The sequence below is a fragment of the Penicillium chrysogenum genome (assembly GCF_028827035.1).
Source record: "Penicillium chrysogenum strain IBT 35668 chromosome Unknown utg000002l_segment0_segment0, whole genome shotgun sequence".
Classification (NCBI taxonomy): Eukaryota; Fungi; Ascomycota; class Eurotiomycetes; order Eurotiales; family Aspergillaceae; genus Penicillium; species Penicillium chrysogenum.
The window spans coordinates 629,802-645,582 of NW_026622750.1; the positions used below are offsets into that span (position 1 = coordinate 629,802).

Genomic DNA, 15,781 nt, shown 5'->3' on the forward strand with positions numbered 1-15,781 from the left:
AGTGCTCACCCCTTGCCCCTTTTTGCTCACTGAGTAAATCTTCTTTTAGTATTCATCTCTGAGTGGTATTCCAAAACATTGCGCTATGACTCGGTTGAATCAACTGCCGGTCGAATGCTTTGTCTCATCGCAAGAGGGTTGCCCAGCGAGAGGGACATCAATGCTTTTGTGCAGAACCAGGATCTATACTGTCTTCTACATCTTTTCCTATTCCAGCATAACATCCAGTTCCATCAGAACTCGGCCTTGCTTTGGGCCGCCATACTGATCTGGCGACAAGATTACTGAATGCTGAGGCCACTATCGCTGCATTCGAGAGGGTCCGGCAGAGATCGCACATACCGTCGATACCAGAGACCTCTACATTTCGGGGACCTTGGAATTGTGAAACTTCTGCTGGCAACGGGTGTCCATCCAGACGAAACAGACCTGCGGCTCGCCACGGAGAGAAATTAAGAGGAAATTGCCCCCTTTATGAAAGGTGCCGTGTCCACTCACGTTTCTTTTAACATAGAAGCCAGGTTCAATAAGGGTCCTGAGGCCAATGTGAATGCAGGCGGGCCTTGGACCTCTGATACTACCCAAGTGGAAGGCTCGGGGGATGCAAAGTATCCACATGAATAGGACATATATTAGTACGGCACGAACTATTGATATCCCAGTGTTGAGATACGAGATTTGTATACCTAGGTAGTGGCCACTGTTAAGATTCACTGGATGTCTTCTTCGCCTTCTTCGCAGTAACTTCCAACACTCTCATGAGTGTCGTATGAGAGGCAGAGAGGAGGAAGTTATTCCCTATAGATAGAATAGTGTGGGTTTTCAATCTTGAGAGTCAGCCATCTTGAATATGGCGTGACTGTATGGTTGACTGCTCTGACTACATAGCCCCCTATTTACTTCCCCTTCAGCCTCAACGAGATATAAGTCACAATATACTAGATACTAACTACGTGCTAAAGACTTCTTTTCCCAGAAATATGCTCTGAAATCCCAAACTCCCTCAAAATCCCCCCTAAACCAGTTCGACTCCTCCTCACGTGACCCTATAGAGCACGGCGTAACAAAAGCGGTAAACGCAATACCAGGAAATCTCTGCGAGAATCTCAGGACTCGGATTTTCTCTCTTAAGCTTCCTTGACATTGTCCTTTCAATATTATCTCCCTGTGAAATCCCTACCTCTCTTCTAAAACATCCAAGTACAGAGGCAAGAAATCCATCCTCCGTCGTTCCCCACTTATCGCGGGACCCAGACGCGCTGAAAGCCCTGCGCCCTCATCTGACCCTTTCCCTACAGCACCTCCAGCACCTCCAGCATTTTCCACACTTCGACCCGGAAACCTCGATTCCACCTCCTCCCCCGAATTATTCAATCTTTGCCAATATGGGTCAGACCCTATCGGAGCCGGTGGTCGAAAAGGTCAGTCGATATTTCGCTTTTTTGATTCACACCCCACACTGGCCCATTGTGACCCTCCAATGTCTTTCTATGGCTTCTAAACACACACCCCCTTTCTTGGCTCCTGTCATACCCCAGAATCAGGGGGTTATGGACCGAGCATCTCTCAGGTCTTCCAGTTGAACAAATCGTCCGTGCTGCCGCTCGGAGGAATCTTCCTCAGGTTGCCATGCGGGGTCTTGGGTAGTCCAGCTGGGTAGTGGGGGTGATTCGACCACGAACTGGCATCGCGATCCTACCAGGCAGCCTTGCATATGTTGTGTGGAAAAGCATCGAGTGTAACTAACGTGTTATTTTTTGCTTGGTACAGACATCGTCCGAAGGCGGGGATGACTGCTGTGTGTATGGTGTGTCGGCCATGCAGGGCTGGCGAATCAGCATGGAGGACGCCCACGCTACAGTCCTTGACCTCCAGGCAAAGTATACCGGCACCGACGACAAACCGACGGATCCGGAACATCGTCTCGCCTTCTTTGGTGTGTACGATGGCCACGGTGGAGACAAAGTGGCATTATTCACCGGCGAGAACCTGCACAAGATCGTCTCTCGACAGGATGCTTTCGCCAAGGGCGATATTGAACAGGCCTTGAAGGATGGTTTCCTCGCGACCGATAGGGCTATTTTGGAAGGTTTGTGCTGTGTCGTTTCCGAGGTACCGCATGCTGGATTGCTGACTTGGGCCCAGACCCCCGTTATGAGGAGGAGGTGTCTGGCTGTACTGCTTCCACGGCCATTATCTCACAGAAGAAGATCTGGGTGGTATGTCATGTTCTCGGGGAAAAAATCTAATATTGGATTGAAGAAGTTCAGACTGACTGGTCATAGGCTAACGCTGGTGATTCACGATCCGTCTTGGGTGTCAAGGGACGCGCAAAGCCCCTCTCATTCGACCACAAGCCTCAAAATGAGGGTAAGTGCATGGAATCATACACGTCGCTACATGGAACACGATGGGGATCTGACAAAGAATTACTACAGGCGAGAAGGCCCGTATCACGGCTGCTGGTGGCTTCGTCGATTTCGGCCGTGTCAATGGCAACCTTGCCCTGTCCCGTGCTATCGGTGACTTCGAATTCAAGAAGAGCCCTGAGCTCTCTCCCGAACAGCAAATCGTCACCGCATACCCCGATGTGACCGTTCACGAGCTGACGAATGATGATGAGTTCCTAGTGATTGCCTGTGATGGTATGCTTTCTATCATTACTCCCCCTCGCCAGTCTAAATGCTGACCCATATACAGGTATCTGGGATTGCCAGTCCTCCCAGGCTGTGGTTGAGTTTGTCCGTAGAGGCATTGCTGCGAAGCAGCCCCTCGCCCAGATCTGTGAGAACATGATGGACAACTGCCTTGCCTCGAACAGTGAAACCGGCGGTGTTGGATGCGACAACATGACCATGAGTGTCATTGGACTCCTACAAGGCAAGACCAAGGAGGAGTGGTATAACCAGATTGCAGAGCGGGTTGCGAACGGGGATGGACCTTGTGCTCCGCCCGAGTACGGCAAGTCTCCCGAGGAACCCGAAAGCGTCCCCACTTCTTCGTGCTGACGGCCAGTTCGTGCAGCCGAGTTCCGCGGCCCCGGAATCCGGAACCAGTTTGAGGATACCCCGGATGAATATGACCTGGAGATGGAGCGTTCCCGTGGATTCAGTGTCCGTTCGGGCCGCATTATTCTCCTGGGTGATGGCACTGAGGTCATCACGGACCAGAACGACGAGGAGCTTTTTGACCAGACCGAGGAGGACCAGGACCTTACCAACCAGGTGCAGCACGAATCAGGTACTCGGAACGACCGCCAGGCCACTCCGGGTCCTCAGGGGAAACAGGAGAATGGCAGCGGGACATCTGCTCAGATATCCGAATCCCCGGCTTCCACTGACGCCGAGAAAGAGAAGCCCGCATCGTAGACTATGAACTTATGAACAGTCTATCGATTGGTGCTCCCTGTTTTGGTTTCAATCTGGTTTTTTTTTTCCCTTCACCCACTGTCAACGACCCTTCCCCTTGATTCCACGATCTATGCCCTGTTTTCCTCCCCCTTTCTTTGTTTTGCGATTAGTTATCGTCGGGCTCTGGTCCCGAGCCTGTTTACACTTTTTTTAAAGCTCCTTCGACTTGAAATGGATATTTGTCAGAGACGAGAAATGCGGCAAAGAGACCCAGACGGAATTGAATGAGATGAAAGACAAGAACTTTGAGATTTCCATGGAAGGTTCGATGTTGAAAGAGAGCCCTTCGCCGGGAGCCAAATGGGCCTCATGAACACGTTTCTTATTTTATGCCATCACCACAACGAGATACCGCAGAAAATGCCCGCTATTGACGAGCCATTTACCTACACTTCCCTATCCACTTTTCCTTTTTTTCGGGCTTTTACCCCTTTCTAATCCCCGATCAATTCCCTATTCATTGATCTGTTGTCTGGTCTATATGAGAGTGAGTACTTGCTAGGGGCGCAAGCTGGTAGAGCTGGGTATTGATTGAGACTTCGTCAGGGTGAGCAATGGGCAATGGCAATGGTCATTTACATACCCTTTGGCGTATATCTGATGCATTGAGCGTTTTCTTTGTACGTTGGTAGATGTCGTTTCACGGTTCTATTTTAAGCAACAGAGTTGTGAGAGAAAGGCATGTTTGCTGACGTAGGTCCAGGGGAACAATTGGAAAATTTCTACGATTGAAGTGCCCATCTCCTATTTTAGGGCGATGTATGATAGTAATGGAGTACCTAAAGAGACATTCACGATGTCTTACCCCCTGCATGTCCACCTGGGCAGGGCTAACCCACACGTGGTCAAGTGTAGTCAGATGTGCCAAGACTTAATTTGCAACATCAAACCCATATTTTCAATTCTCTGTATTGTAATATTCAGCCCAGTACACTCTAAAACCCGCGAACCGTGGCTTATAACGGCGGAGTTGCGCCCCCACTCTGTCCCCAAACAGAAAAATACCAGTCTCTCCTAAAACCGGGTTGCCGTCATTAAGGGTTCAACATTCACTCTCTCCCTAATTCTCCCCATCCCCAACCTTTCATTCATTTCCCTCGGAAGAGAACCCTCATTTATTCTCCAGGGCCAAAATCATAATGTCGCCATCTACCTCACCCGCCGGCAAGCGCAAGCGCAGCGCCTCCCACCTTCCCGCGCCCGTCCCAAAGAACGTCACAGCCGACCTCCAGCCGTCTTCACGCGACGCGTCCGGCGAAGAAGGCGGCGAGGACTCAACGGGGCCTGCCAATGCCAACTCCAACAGCTCCAATGGCACCCGCCACCCTTCTAAACGGGCCCGCAAGGCTGCTGCCGCCGATGCCGCAAGTCACACCGAGGTAAACGGGGTCGAGCCGGTCAACAAGGAAGACCCCGGCGAGCCATCTGAGACAACTGTCGCTAGCAGCGATATTGAGGGTGGTCCTCGGTCGCGCCCCGGTTTACATATCGACTTGCCCGAAGATGATGAGCCTGTTACAGAGGAGCAGATGGCACCCCCCGGTTTTTGGACGCTTGCAGGATCCCGTGGGTTACCACACCAACCCGCCCCCAACGGGTCGCCCAGTACGCGTGTATGCGGATGGTGTCTTTGATTTATTCCACCTTGGGTAGGTGATCACACGAGCGGACCGAGTTTTAGTTTTAGCCCCCAATTTTCTCGGGCTGTGGACTTGCTTAATTGGGTAATAGTTACTGACTATCAATTTATAGCCACATGAGACAGCTTGAGCAAGCTAAGAAGGCCTTCCCCGATACTTATCTGATTGTTGGTGTTACTGGCGATGAGGAGACACACCTGCGCAAGGGTCTGACAGTGCTCAGCGGCGCCGAGCGCGCCGAGACCATCCGTCATTGCAAGTGGGTCGACGAGGTTATCCCCTGCTGTCCGTGGATTGTGACTCCGGAGTTCCTGTCTGAACACAAGATCGACTATGTTGCCCATGACGATCTGCCCTACGGGGCTGCTGAGGGTGATGACATCTACGCGCCTATCAAGGAACAGGGCAAGTTCCTGGTGACGCAGCGTACAGAGGGTGTCAGTACCACTGGTATCATCACACGGTATGTGCCACCTCCCGCATCAAATCTAATAGACCAAAGCTGACATACGCAGGGTTGTCCGCGACTACGACCAATATATCTCCCGTCAATTCAAGCGCGGCGCCTCACGCCAAGAACTCAACGTTTCCTGGTTGAAGAAGAACGAGCTCGAGATCAAGCGTCACGTCGCCGAGCTGCGTGACAACATCCGCAACAACTGGACCATGACCGGCCAGGAGCTCGGCCGTGAACTGCGTCAGATCTGGCAGAACAGCCGCCCTAACAGCCCCGCGCCCAGCGCCCGCAACAGCATGGACTGGGGAATGCGTGGGCCTCTCACCAGCCCGACAGGGGGCAGCAAGTCGCACCTGTCGCGTGTAGGTGCGGAGCACAACCGGGCAGATAGCCCCATGGGCTCGCGCCGCAATGAGGATTTTGCTACTGGGTACAGTCTTGGTCTGATCGGAGGTGTGCGTGCTTGGGTAAGTCACTCTCCCACAATCGCTGGATATGCAGCGCCGCGTTATCCAGTGTAACTCGTGCTAATGTGCTTCAATACAGATGGCCCGCAGCCGCCAATCCCTTCAGGAACCCCCTAGCGGCATGCACAGTCCCACCGATGAAGAACTCGAGCCCGAGCACAACAACGGCTACGAGGAGGAGGTGCGTGGTCGTACCGGTCACGTCTCTGCGAAGTAGATGACTTGGTTGTTTTTGAAGCCATATTGTTCCGCCAAAGCTACGAATTGGTGTCCAGTTCCTGTAGCCACAGTTTACCCCCTTCCCCAATACACCTTTTCCCCTATTCCTTTGCATATGTATCCATCTTTTCATCTTGCATTCGGTTCGTGTCTTATACTTTACAAATTGTGCCGTAAATGGCGGTTTTTCCTATGTTGGGCGCGTGGTGTCTTTTCTTTTTCCCCTTCTTTGAATGAGCTGTATGCCGAAATTGGCTGGTTCGGCTTCGAGCAGGCTTTTTGTCATTTGATATGTTCCTTTTTGTGATCTTTGCTTTGGTTGTGGTTCGGCGGTTTCAACGCTCCTCCCTTAATACTCCAATGAACTTGTTCCCTGTTTGATGTGTATATGGCCTTGGTTTGATGAATGAGGTTCGTTGATCTGGCTCATTTCATCTGATCATGATCATTGATCTTGGTCCAAGGCTATACTTTGCTGTCGGTTTTTGTTTATAAAAGTTGGATGGGCAGCTGATCGAGGTACACGGCCTTGATCGTGTCCGGATATGGACTGCACATAGATAGAGATGGCTTTTGTTTTAGTTTCCGATTGCGTCAATTCAATTGAAACTTTGCAGGTTACTGGATTTATTGATGTGTTTTATAAAGCGTATGTCCTGTTCAACTATATATTGGGCGTTTAACAGTTCCAGCTCAGCCTGGATCATGCGAGCTATGCTCGCACTGTTCCAGCAATGACCATTTGAGCCCAGAAATAAAGCGCATAACCCACAAAGATCCGGAGCCAGCCCCGGCCCTTCGCAGAAGATCTGCCAAAGGCATTCTTCGCGACAAAGAGATCGCTTACAACAAACATAGCAGCGCCCAGGGCTCGCGAGTGCCACCATTCCGTCGGGACGGTCAACGGGGAGGTGGATGTAGCAGCGGCAAACATCGTACCGATGATAACCGCGTAAACCGAAACCAACGGCTTCATATCCGGAGCAATAGCGAGGCCCAGTACATTGTTCCGGAGAGAGAAACTTGGCGGGGGATATATGACCCCCAACCATCTTGCAGCGCCCAGAGTCCCTACGAACGTGACGGCAAACGTCATCCAGGAGGTGTCACTGGAATCCTGCAGGAAGGCTATAGTGTAGGCTATATGAGCCGCTGCAAAGGCGACGATACCAAGCTGGAAAGATATAGATACATTTCCTTCTGATTTTGCTTCCGAGTTGGCAGATGGGGTTGTGTTCAAGTCGTGGAATTCACTGTGCGAAGGAATAAGGAAGAAGTCGCCCAGTAAGGAAAAGCCCAGACCGATGGTGATGAGACGACGGTAGTCGGTCCACTCTGTGGATAGGAGTAATGGACTGCTAAGGAAAGCCAGTGAGGAGAGCATTTTGAAGACGGCGGTGCCCGTGTGTGATGTGGATTTCCATTCTGAGAGGACTAATAAGGGCAACGAGCCCAGGAGAAGGCAGGCTGAAGGTGAGATTGGGATATCCATGGAGATTTGAGGAAATGAAAGTGTTTGGAGACGAGGAATTGAAGTCGTCCTCTAATTAATAGCCTACGTAGTTTTCTTGGCGACGAGTTGACCTCGGGACATTTGCTTGTGATTGAACAAGTTAACGAGTCTATAAATGTATAAGAATGTTGTATAAGAATACGATATGAGCAAGGAAGTATATATCTAAACATAGGGTATCAAATAAACCAAATCAAGCAGTAATCGCCAATCTCATCCCCTTCCTCCTCTCCCTCTCCTCCATCTTCTTCTTCTCCCTCGGCCCACACAATATCCCCCTCAAGGCCTCCCTCAAAAGCCCAACATCCCTAACCAACTCCCCCTCAACAACCCCCTTAGCCAGAAGATCACATCTGGCCGTAACCGCCAAATCGAACCCTTCCAACCCCCTCACCCTAAGAATCGGCTTCACCCACTCCTCCATAATCCCAAACGGAATCCTCTGCCCGGAAACCACCGCCTCACCCGTATTCCCAACAACACTCGTAAACCTCCCCAAATCCAAACTCAACCCCAAATCCCTCAAGCCCTCGAGCGAAGCAACAATATCCCAAAACCGCACCCACAACTCATCACTATGCGTATGCGCATAGATGGAGCCCTTATGATCCAACCCAGCCATGGGCACCCAGATCGGCATCCACTGGACGGTCAATCGGGCGATGGCATTACGGGCCGCGGGGGAGAGGGACGTCGCGAAAGCGATGAAGGTGTATAGATCGTCGACGTCGAAATGCGAGGCTTTGTACAGGATTGTCTCTGCTTCGTAGTAGATCGAGCGACAGACGCGCAGGAGGGCGCTGTTGCTGTTGCTTAGGGTTGAGGGGAGGTGGGAGTGGGTGTGTGGGTAGAGGAGTCTGTCGCTGTGGCCGGGGACGCGGCCGTCGTAGATGCGCCAGCGGGCTGGGGTTGTGGGGCAGCAGTGGCGGTTTTGGGTTAGGGAGGGATTTGGGTGGGTTTGGCTTGGTTGAGTTGATTGGGAGTCATTTGGATTTGGATGAGGCTCTGGACAGCGGACGTGGCGGATTTTGCCTTTTAGTTGGACTAAATGGATGGTTTGGGGGGTTTGGGTGTTTGGGGTGGACGAGTTGGTGAGGACGTAGGACCAGATGATTTGGCGGAGTTCGGGAGGGAGACGGAGGAGGGGGATTGTTGAGGTTGGAATTGGGATTGGAATTGGTTTGACGTTGGTGATGATGATGATGATGCATTCCAGTCTATATGATTTGGGGAACAGATTGCACGCGATTGGATTAAATCACGGACGGTGTCGCGCCAGCGATGGCCAGTTGGATAGTAATGCCAGATGGAATAGGGATCGCGAAGGACCCAAGTGTCGAAGTGGCGCATTATGTTGTAGATCAAGAAGTGTCAAAAGGAGTATGGGGAATATGGGGATATGGGGAAATTCTGGGGGCTTTTATGGAGTCGACTAGTATACTAATATAACTAATATAACTAGTTAAATATACTAGTTAACTCACTCCCAATGCATCAAAGTCGGGATTTATCGGATTGTAACCCAATGACGTCGGGTTTGGAATGGAGATATTTCCATTTACTTCATAGTACATTCAAGAGAGTACTTAGCGTCGTAGTATGTAGAGTATGGAGTAGAAAGACAGTCGGAGCACTCTGCTCCAGTGGCCAATCCAATTGCACACTCTCCAAGAATATATACAAAGCCTTCATGCAAGCCCAAAACTCAATTCCCCCTCTCCTCCGCTCTCTCCTCGTCAGTGGCGTCCTTGTATCCTGCAACATCGCGATACTCCGCACTGCCACTCCCTTGCTGAACAGGACTCTCCTGCGCAAACGCCACATACACCGCGCAGGCCAAGATAATCCCCGACCCAACCCAACTAATCGGACTCAGCGTACTCCCCCAGACCACCTTGTCATAAAACACCGCAAAGAACATCTGCATGTAAACCATCGATGTGGCACGTGCCCCCTGCGCCGTGGGCTTCCCATCCGACACAGACGCAGGCGGGACATACGACAAACCCGCCGTCAACAAAAACTGCAACAGGAACCCGCAGACACCCAGTCCCGTTAACAGCATCCACTCCACAACGGTATTAGGTACCCGGAATGGCACAGAAGGCACGGTCAACATCGCAACGAACGAAATAACCGTCGTCACGGATGAGAAGTACGTAACGGAGACGAGGGGATGCGCACGACGGCCGATCATACGGATGGAAGTGTAAGCACCCGAAGCACCGAGCACGCCGAGGAAAGCGACGACCGTCGCCATGACATGGTGGTAGGAGTCTGTTTCGGAAGGGGGTTTATCGACCGTTGAAGTGGACAGGCCTAATACCCAGGCTGCGGTGGCGGTTGGGGTTGCGATGGTCATGCTGGGGTCGCGCTTGCTGAAGGGGCGGGCGATGAGCACGACGCCGCCGAGAGAGATAAGGCCGGCGAGGAGCTGTTTGCGGGAAAAGGTCTCGCCGGGGATGAGGAGCGAGCAGGCGTAGCAGGACATTATCGGGGAGAGGAAGGTGATCACGGTTGCTTCGGAGAGGGGGAGGTATTGCACGGAGTAGTAGAGGCCGTAGACGCCTGTGAAGCCGAAGAGCGCGCGGAGCAGGAGGAGACCGCGGACGGGGCGTGTGCCAAGTGGGGAGGGTGTAGAGGCGATGTACATGTATAGGTAGCTTGCGACTGCTGTTATGGACATGCGGGCGAAGAGGATCTGGGGGTGTTAGTTGGTATGTCAAGATGCGGATGGATACGAGGAAAATAGTAGCAAAACATATGTTTCTCTTTTCCTGTCTCTTACCTGGAAAGGATGCATGGAACTATGAATCTCCAAGACCTGCGTCATGACATTCATCGAGGCAGCGAAAGCCTGCGCCAACAGGACAAGCCCCATACCCTTATTGCGCAACCACCATACCTGCCATGCATGGCGGGGTCGAGAAGCCGCGGCAATTGCGATGGCCTCATCGTCATCCTCGATAGGAATGGGGTCTGACTGAGCCAGTGCTGGTTGGGATTCGGCTTCGTCGCTTTCGCAGTAGCCCCGTTCATCGTCGCGGTAGGTTTGCGTTTGCGTTGAAGATGATCTCTGCTCCGATCTCGAGTTCGATTCCGCCTGCTCCACCCGGATCGGCAGGGGCGCGTCTGGATGATCCTGGTATTGACCAGTACCGGAGGCCGAATCAAGATTTGGACTGACCATGCTGGGATCTGTGATTCTGAGGTTGGAGGCGGTGCGGGGATTTTGTGGGGGAGGTGCCTAGGCGATGACTTTTCTTTCTCTCTCTTCTGAAATATCTCATAGAATTCGAGTGTATAGGGTTCTTGAGAAGGATATATTCAAATAAGACAGTATAATTCTAGGGAAGGATAAAGGATACTAGTTACCTCTATCATGCACTCTGGTTAAAAAGAGATTTCTGCATGGAGCGGAGAGTGGAGCCCGTTGATCAACCGCTTTTCTTTTTCTACTTTGGACATTTTCATGATTGTCATGATTGTCATGATATTTTCATGATTTCATATTCGAATTTATTTGACTCGAATTATTCTACACTTGCCTGGTGGTGTACAACCGCTGTGTTAGAAGTTGCACACGATTATCCTTATGTACGAGCTACTACGTAAATACTTCAAACAGATCTCCGAATATGTATCCGTCTTCCTTCTACCTCCTGTCATGACTATATTGCCTAGAGTTATACAGGAATATCCGTTTTGATGCGTCTCTACCAGTTATATTACCGGTTCAACCTTTTCTCTCGAAATAATTCAAGATAGGCCGTTGTTCGGACTAGCACAGTGGATTCCTTCATCCCCACAAATGGGGACTCATCCCACTCCCGAGGTCCGCCAATTAATGACTTGTCTGCCAAGGGATCGGATTCAGACTCGACTTGTTTCTCGATCTTTTTGATCAGATACATAACCTCGTCTCTGGTTGAGATTGGGTAAAACTCCAGTTTAGGTTGGATCTCGGTCAAGTTGAAGCGAGAAGACTTGCTCCAAGTCTCCTGAAAGTAGACTTCTATTCTGCTTGTAAACAACCGGAGGTCAGAGGGGCATCATGTCATGGAGTCCGGATTTGACTGTCTGCTTAGGGCGGACCATGTAGATCCCTGTGTCTTCCACCGTTTAGTCCACCACAATGGCAGTGGCTGCCCTTCAGAGTGTGCGACTTAGAGAAACAGATCCTAGTATACATTGCCCTTAATCCACAATATTATTGCCGACCTAGAAACACAGGGTTGCTTCTTCGTTGTGTGAAATATCGAACGATTATCATAGAGAACATGTACTTGAGCTTGGGTCCAGCATTCGGGTGGAGCATCCATGGATGAATAAACCAGGGAGCCAATGAGGGAAAATTAAAAAAAAGTCGTCCCATAGTTGGCTCGAACCCACGACCCACAGACTAACCTAAGGCAGCATAGTAACGACGGTAGACCCACTTAACGCCGCACCTCAAGTCCTCAGTATCGAATCTGTAAGGAAAGAAAAAAAAAGCGCATCTCTTTGATTATGTACGTTTCGCTAGTGCACGGGTCCGTACTAATCTTCTCTGTATATTTTCATTTGACCATATGCCCCGAAGGGCAAAATATCTATCCCTCGAACTGTTTATAACCTCACTTCTCTGATTGTATAGAGGAAAGATACTCGGCTGTGATTCGCTGTTAATTCTGGACCCGTTCGCGCAAAGCGGGTCTCGAACCCACGACGTTATTGGACACTGCCACGTGACTCAATATCTGGCAGGACCAACCAGATACTGCAAAAAGACCCACACCCTAGATCCTCAATACAGGGTCTGTAAGGGAAAAAAAAATTGGTAGCTTCTCTTTGATTGAGCGTGTCATCCTTAGTGCAGGGGCCATGCTAATCTTCTCTGTATATTTTCAGTTGACCATATGCCCCGAAGGGCGAAATGTGTAGCCTTAAAGTTCAATTTAACCCCACTTTCTGGCAGAAATACACCGCCTGCTTATTTCGGAGTAATGACCTGGACAGGCACGTGAAAGTGCATTACATAAGACTACCCACACCCCGTGGACCCGTCTAGTAGGTAGGGTTGCATCTTAGTGGTGACCAGTCGGTTAGCTTTACCAGGTAATGTAGAGTATTGATGCCAGCTTGATTATGCATTCTCTAGATATGATATTCTATACTGCACCAGCTTTCCTCAAACAGATGATGCAATCACATACTATCAAAGAACAGCAATTGGATGGTACGTGTCAACATGTGGAGAAAAGATATACCTACATGATGAGTATATATGGGCTTCTTAATTGTCTCAGACTTGGAATGGTGATGGGTTTTGTCCATCTGATATCCTAGATAATATATATAGGCAAACCCGTGCGTGAACATACTATATCGACAGTTCTGTGCATAAATGTATATGGAGTCTAGCCACATCTTTCATCTCATATTCCAATGTCCCTCACTTCGAATCAAAGCTGGTAAAGATAGGTGGCACAAGTTGGACTTGATATAGCCCCTTTGGAGGGAAAATAGCTCAGAAACTGACTGACGCAATACAAACAACAAAACAGATGAAGTGGTATAGAGGGATAGTCCATATGACAAAATAATATCTACCGGAAACGCATACTCAAGCTCTATTCATACAAAAGTAAACGTGTCACCCCCTTCTCCCGCAACATATTTCCAGTCCTAGACGTACCAACAACGCGCTCCAACTTCAGCGCATCCCACTTCGAGAACAGCGCACGAACACCACCCTCAGCAGCCTCAATCAACGCCGCAGGATCAAGACCCAAGAATCCAACGATCTCGCCGTAGAACAGCGCGTTATCCGGGAGCCCATACATGACCACACGCTTAACACCGCGGACCTGGTAACGGCGGAAGTGGTGCGCGCGCTCGGTATATAGGAGCACAGAGTGGCGGCCAGACATGAAATGGCTGCGGGCACGGTTAGCCTCCTTCGACTCGGTGTACTCGGAGATAGCTCCAAAGGAGACGTTGGTCGTCTGCGTAGAGGTAGCAAAGTGGTTGCGCACGCGGACGAAGTCGAGATAGGAGGGGATGAAGATGAGGGTGCCGGCCCCGCCCTTTCCGCGGCCGTGCGTGATGTTCTTCACCAGCGTGGACAGGATAGTTGTTGTGAAGTGCTTGAAGCGCGCGTCGGGGTCTTTAATGGGCGACGTGCTGTCGATGCGGGTGAAGGTTTGCTTGACGGGGACTGCGAGTGGGAGCTCGGTGATGGCGCCGGCGTAGGTGGGGGTTGCTTTGAGACGGCCCGAGGCGTTTTGCATCTGGGAGGAGAAGAGCGCATTGATCTCGGGGGTGATGTAGGATGAGACTACCACAGTTTGTCTGACGTGGCGGGCTTGATTATCCAAGTACCAGTTGCGGACGCGGCCGAAGTCGCAGCCGTGCGCTTGCTTCGGTTGCAGGTTCAGGTGCTGGAAGATGTAGTCGACGTGGTCCCAGTTTTGCATGAGGAGGGCGTCGGCGTGGTCGACAACTACCAGCTCGATTGAGGAGAGGAAGTCGTGATCGCGCTTCTTGGCGTCGGACTGGTCCATGATCGTACGTAGACCCAGTGGACTGGCTAGAATGATGTCGGAACTGTAGAATTGCGCGAAATATTTCACTGTCTTGCGCGTGAACTTGAGACCTAGTCGGAACATGTCGTCGTCATTGCCGCCGAAGAGCTCCCGGAAATCCTCGGTCTTGTGCTCCCAGGAATCATCATTTGGCGCTGAAAACGAGTCGGTGAAGCGCTTTTTGTTTTCTTGCTGTTCGGGTTGATAGATCCGAGTGATCGCATCGAGAACCTTGACACATGCCTGTCGGGTAGGCAGAATGTAAAGCACCTTAGGTCGGGTAAATCCTTGGTCACGGCACTCGATATCGGTGTCGGGGTCCTTGGCCAGACGGGCGTTGTTTTTGAGGACCTGGTCTCGGGTCTTCAGCAGGTGATTGACAGAGTGCAAAGCCATAATATCGCGTATCTCATTTGCATTGGAAGTAGTGCGGGCACCGTATAGAACGTCTTGGTAGTTGAACACATATGGCGCGATAATCTGGGCTTGACCGGTGATTTTAGGCAGGATCTCGGCCGAGCGAGACTTCAATTTTTGTTTAAGCTGCGCAATTGCATGTTAGCATTGGGGCCAATATAAAACCCATGCCTGCTCTTCGTACCTTGATATTGGTTGTGCTCTTCAATGGCGGAAGGATTGGTGCGCTGCTTGCTCCTGTGTCGGGAACAGTATGTACCAGTCGTAGCCCATCCACCTCTTTCTTGACGGATGCCCATTTGTTCGATTGGATAGGCTCAATCTGCTTGGTCAGATCTGCACTATCACGGAGATCAAAGTGCTTCTCAAAAGGAGCAGTTGGGTCCTCATCCTCGTCTGCTTCCTCCTCTTCATCGTCGGACGGCGCTTGGGCTTCCAAATCATCATCGCCCTGCTCTGGTTCCTCTGCGGGTTGCGCTATTTGAACCTCAGCGTTTGGGTCGGTGGCGATCTTGCGCTTCTTCCGAGCTGGTCCGCTTGACTCATTGGGTTGAAGTAGCTGAAGGAGTTCGTTGTAAGGGCGTTCAGTATTCTCGTCTTCTTCGTCGCTGCTGGAGCCCTCATCCATAAGGGTGTCATCATCCAATTCCTCTTGGGATTGCTCGCTATCATCATCTTCTCCGCCAGAGGAGTCGTCTGATCTAGTACTAATTAGATACAGTCGTTAAGAGACTTTCAGACTGTAAGAACTCACTCGGACTCATTCAATCGCGAAGTGGCAAAGGAGTTGCGACCTTGACCACCACGACCGCGACCTCGGCCACGTCCACGGCCACCACGGCCTCGAGCTCCTCTAAAAGAACCAGAACCACGAGGAGCAGGCATATTTGGTATAATTAAACAGGTTGGACAAGTTCCCGAGCTGTTCTGGCCGAAGTGAGAATTTTGGGGGGCTTATCTTATCTTAGCGCGAAATTTCCCACACACAACAGAATCGGAACAATCAGAGCGGCTCACTCCACTTCCAAGGAAAAATTGAACCTCCGAGAAACGAAGGAAGTTTGGATCTTGAAACTTGCAAGATATTCCATC

General features: G+C 50.8%; 7 protein-coding genes across 7 annotated transcripts; 3 read left to right on the plus strand and 4 right to left on the minus strand.

Annotated features, from left to right (window-relative positions):
* Positions 1-1,255: 1,255 nt before the first annotated feature.
* On the plus strand, positions 1,256-3,368 carry N7489_003835 (PP2C family serine/threonine-protein phosphatase; the record flags this gene model as incomplete). The annotated part of the gene is made up of 7 exons (XM_056709587.1): positions 1,256-1,421; positions 1,771-2,089; positions 2,146-2,219; positions 2,286-2,370; positions 2,439-2,645; positions 2,701-2,961; positions 3,025-3,368. Exons 1-7 carry the CDS (start codon positions 1,386-1,388, stop codon positions 3,366-3,368), a joined length of 1,326 nt encoding a protein of 441 aa, XP_056568008.1. The 5' UTR covers positions 1,256-1,385.
* A 1,181-nt stretch (positions 3,369-4,549) lies between these two features.
* Positions 4,550-6,191, plus strand: N7489_003836 (choline-phosphate cytidylyltransferase; the record flags this gene model as incomplete). Its single annotated transcript, XM_056709588.1, has 5 exons — positions 4,550-4,976; positions 5,017-5,059; positions 5,163-5,513; positions 5,566-5,974; positions 6,054-6,191. 5 exons carry the CDS (start codon positions 4,550-4,552, stop codon positions 6,189-6,191), a joined length of 1,368 nt encoding a protein of 455 aa, XP_056568009.1.
* A 714-nt stretch (positions 6,192-6,905) lies between these two features.
* On the minus strand, positions 6,906-7,577 carry N7489_003837 (lysoplasmalogenase; the record flags this gene model as incomplete). The annotated part of the gene is made up of 1 exon (XM_056709589.1): positions 6,906-7,577. One exon carries the CDS (start codon positions 7,575-7,577, stop codon positions 6,906-6,908), a length of 672 nt encoding a protein of 223 aa, XP_056568010.1.
* Positions 7,578-7,899: 322 nt separating this feature from the next.
* On the minus strand, positions 7,900-9,056 carry N7489_003838 (uncharacterized protein; the record flags this gene model as incomplete). The annotated part of the gene is made up of 2 exons (XM_056709590.1): positions 7,900-8,923; positions 8,953-9,056. The coding sequence occupies 2 exons, from the start codon at positions 9,054-9,056 to the stop codon at positions 7,900-7,902; spliced, it is 1,128 nt and encodes a 375-aa protein (XP_056568011.1).
* A 355-nt stretch (positions 9,057-9,411) lies between these two features.
* Positions 9,412-10,896, minus strand: N7489_003839 (DMT family transporter; the record flags this gene model as incomplete). The annotated part of the gene is made up of 2 exons (XM_056709591.1): positions 9,412-10,407; positions 10,495-10,896. 2 exons carry the CDS (start codon positions 10,894-10,896, stop codon positions 9,412-9,414), a joined length of 1,398 nt encoding a protein of 465 aa, XP_056568012.1.
* A 1,187-nt stretch (positions 10,897-12,083) lies between these two features.
* On the plus strand, positions 12,084-12,629 carry N7489_003840 (uncharacterized protein; the record flags this gene model as incomplete). Its single annotated transcript, XM_056709592.1, has 2 exons — positions 12,084-12,135; positions 12,502-12,629. 2 exons carry the CDS (start codon positions 12,084-12,086, stop codon positions 12,627-12,629), a joined length of 180 nt encoding a protein of 59 aa, XP_056568013.1.
* Positions 12,630-13,318: 689 nt separating this feature from the next.
* N7489_003841 (UTP25 family protein) lies at positions 13,319-15,574 on the minus strand (the record flags this gene model as incomplete). Its single annotated transcript, XM_056709593.1, has 3 exons — positions 13,319-14,815; positions 14,874-15,390; positions 15,444-15,574. 3 exons carry the CDS (start codon positions 15,572-15,574, stop codon positions 13,319-13,321), a joined length of 2,145 nt encoding a protein of 714 aa, XP_056568014.1.
* Positions 15,575-15,781: the final 207 nt, after the last annotated feature.